At 28.1% G+C, this 2,649-nt stretch overlaps 1 protein-coding gene across 1 annotated transcript in view; it reads left to right on the top strand.

The window, feature by feature from the left end:
- LOC100168766 overlaps positions 1 to 1,357 on the top strand; it is a 3,073-nt gene extending 1,716 nt beyond the window's left edge. The window contains exons 3-5 of the mRNA XM_016802702.2: positions 245 to 373; positions 447 to 762; positions 838 to 1,357. Coding sequence (XP_016658191.1) covers positions 291 to 373; positions 447 to 762; positions 838 to 1,347 — 909 coding nt within the window. The 5' untranslated portion in view covers positions 245 to 290 and the 3' untranslated portion in view covers positions 1,348 to 1,357. The remainder of the gene's footprint in view (positions 1 to 244; positions 374 to 446; positions 763 to 837) is intronic.
- Positions 1,358 to 2,649: the final 1,292 nt, after the last annotated feature.

Raw genomic sequence — 2,649 nt, 5'->3', positions numbered from 1 at the left:
CTATATATTTCCGTCGATCATTTACAAATTAGTATAAGACTTATAAGGAAACTTGTATTAAATTTTCAAATATTTTAAATCAGCAAACAATTGTTAATCAATAGTGATAAAACAAAAAATCAAATATTTCAAATGCCTATGATTTGCTTAAAAGTAAGCGACGGATTTCTCAAAAGCATTTGTAAATACTTTTATCAACAGGAAATATTTTTTGAAAATGAATTGTTTTGGTTTTTTTATGAAGGTCGCTTAACCAAGGCAACACATTGGAAGAAATAAATATTTCACTGATGAATATGCCGGAGGACTATTCTCTTGGACATTGTGTGGCTAAAGATATGCGTATGAGCGCTGGTATCGCCATGTATTTCAAGTTAGTGAATAACATAGTTTTATTGAAAACTATTGTTTTATGTTTTTAATTTATGTATTCAAATATAATTTAGGAGCATCTATAAAAGAGTTGGCGAACTGATGGACCAAAGACAAAATGTTGGCAGCGTAGCATATTTACAAGAAAACAATAGATTTATTTACTATTTAATTACAAAAGAACTTAGTAAACAAAAACCAACATATAGTAATTTAACTGCGGCCATAACAAAATTACGTGATCTAATTGTTGAACATGGAGTTAAAAAATTAGCTATACCGCGTATTGGTTGTGGTCTAGACAAATTAGACTGGTTAACAGTTAGAGGTATTATCGAAGATTTGTTTCAAAATGTTGGATGTTCGATCAAAGTTTGTCATTTTACAAATGTAATTTTACACGATTCAGCCTTAATAGCATGAAGTTCTATAAAATGAAGTTAATTATGTTTTAATGTTTTACAGAATATGTCATTAGAGTCCCAAATGCTCAAAATTCAACATCCAACTGTTGTAAGACGTTATGAAAATATTAAAAACATAGGGAAGCGAGAGTTTGAAAAACTGAATATTATATTATTTTCTCGGAAAACTACTTCACCAGTGTATTGGGATCAACATTTTCACTCAGTCAATGAAAAATACTGCTTTAAGTCACAATACTATAAAGACTATCAGGGAGATCTTGAAATTGGTCAGTGTTTATATTACAGTAAAAAAATAGCTAACATATTTGTTATCATCACAAACACAAATACAACGGACAATTTTTCATACCAAAACCTGGAAAAAGGACTTGTAAAAATAAAAATGTTGATCAAGAATGATAAGTGGCAGCCAACATTCATTATACACAGAATGAATAATCATATATTTGAAGATCTCATTAATGAAAAAATTTTATCCCTAATATGTTCAGCTTTTTTAGACTTGACTCCATGTTTAATTCTTCAATTAGTAAGCAATAAATCTTAAACAAACTGAAGTTAATAAAATATACTTTTGTTGAGTTCTAAATTCATTTAGTAAAACATAGAAATGAAACACAATATACAGTTTCTTTTACCTATTTTATTTACACTTAGTTTGGCTAGAAGTAGCTCGCAAAACTGCACCTGTACTACGGTATGGTTGAAATAGTGGTACTGAGGCTGTAGTATCCACTCCTGACTTAGCTTCAACTGTTAATCCATCACTCCGAGAACAAATATAAGTAAATAAATAGTTGATAAAACGTATATATCATGTAAGGTTAGTTCATCAAAACTACACTGACTTAACACCATATGTAATGTTTAAAATAAATAATTACTAATCATTTTTAAATTAACAATTTATTTTTCTTGCAGTCTAACTACTCTAACTTGAATCTATGTCAATATACAATAATTAATATTGAAACCTTGGACTAGGATATAATGTCGCATATGAAACAGTTGTAGTCCTGACACGGTAGCGTCAACCCCAGAATGAGCTACAACTGTTAGCCCATTAATCCAATAACCCCTAAAGGTACAATAAATGGTTAATAAAACTTATGTTAACTATAATTATTTAATTAATAAAATGTATGGATAAAAACAGGTAGGCAATCCCTATTGATGATTCCTTAGTCTAAACAGTGCTCTATGACAGACAACTATGACTATTTTTTGTACTAATAAACTGTTTAACACTATTGGTTAATTCAATAATAATTGTCCATAATAATAATTTGTAGGTTATACCATATTACGATTGCTCAATTATTGTTGAATCTCTGAAGACCAGGACATGTAAATGTGAATTGGAAAGTGGCAACATAATATACCTAGTTCAAAAAGTGTTTTTTATTGGCAACTCTACTGTAACCTTAATTTTATTATCGATTAAACCCTATAATATGATTAATGATGGAATTATTCGGGTCATGAATAATATTATTGTTGTTTATTATATAACTATCAAAAGTGCATAAGGGTGTAGGTATTATTTTATGTAAAAGATAATCTTGAGACACAAATATATTATTGTAAGGCGTACCTATTCATTTTTTCATATTTATTACCTATAGAAATTAATATGAATATGATTATTGAATAGTATAACAAGTATTTTTCTGTGAAAGGTACATACGATTATTTTAAATGTTATTTATACATAATTTTGGATACTTTAATATGGTACAGGGTACAGAATATATATTTTGTATTTTTGTGAATATGATAATATTAATTTATGTAGCCAAGTGGTGCAATAATGTGAATATCATCACACATATATTACATTTTTAAGCTT

This window comes from Acyrthosiphon pisum, chromosome A1, assembly GCF_005508785.2.
Source record: "Acyrthosiphon pisum isolate AL4f chromosome A1, pea_aphid_22Mar2018_4r6ur, whole genome shotgun sequence".
NCBI classification, from domain to species: domain Eukaryota; kingdom Metazoa; phylum Arthropoda; class Insecta; order Hemiptera; family Aphididae; genus Acyrthosiphon; species Acyrthosiphon pisum.
This window is presented reverse-complemented; position numbering and strand designations above follow the sequence as displayed.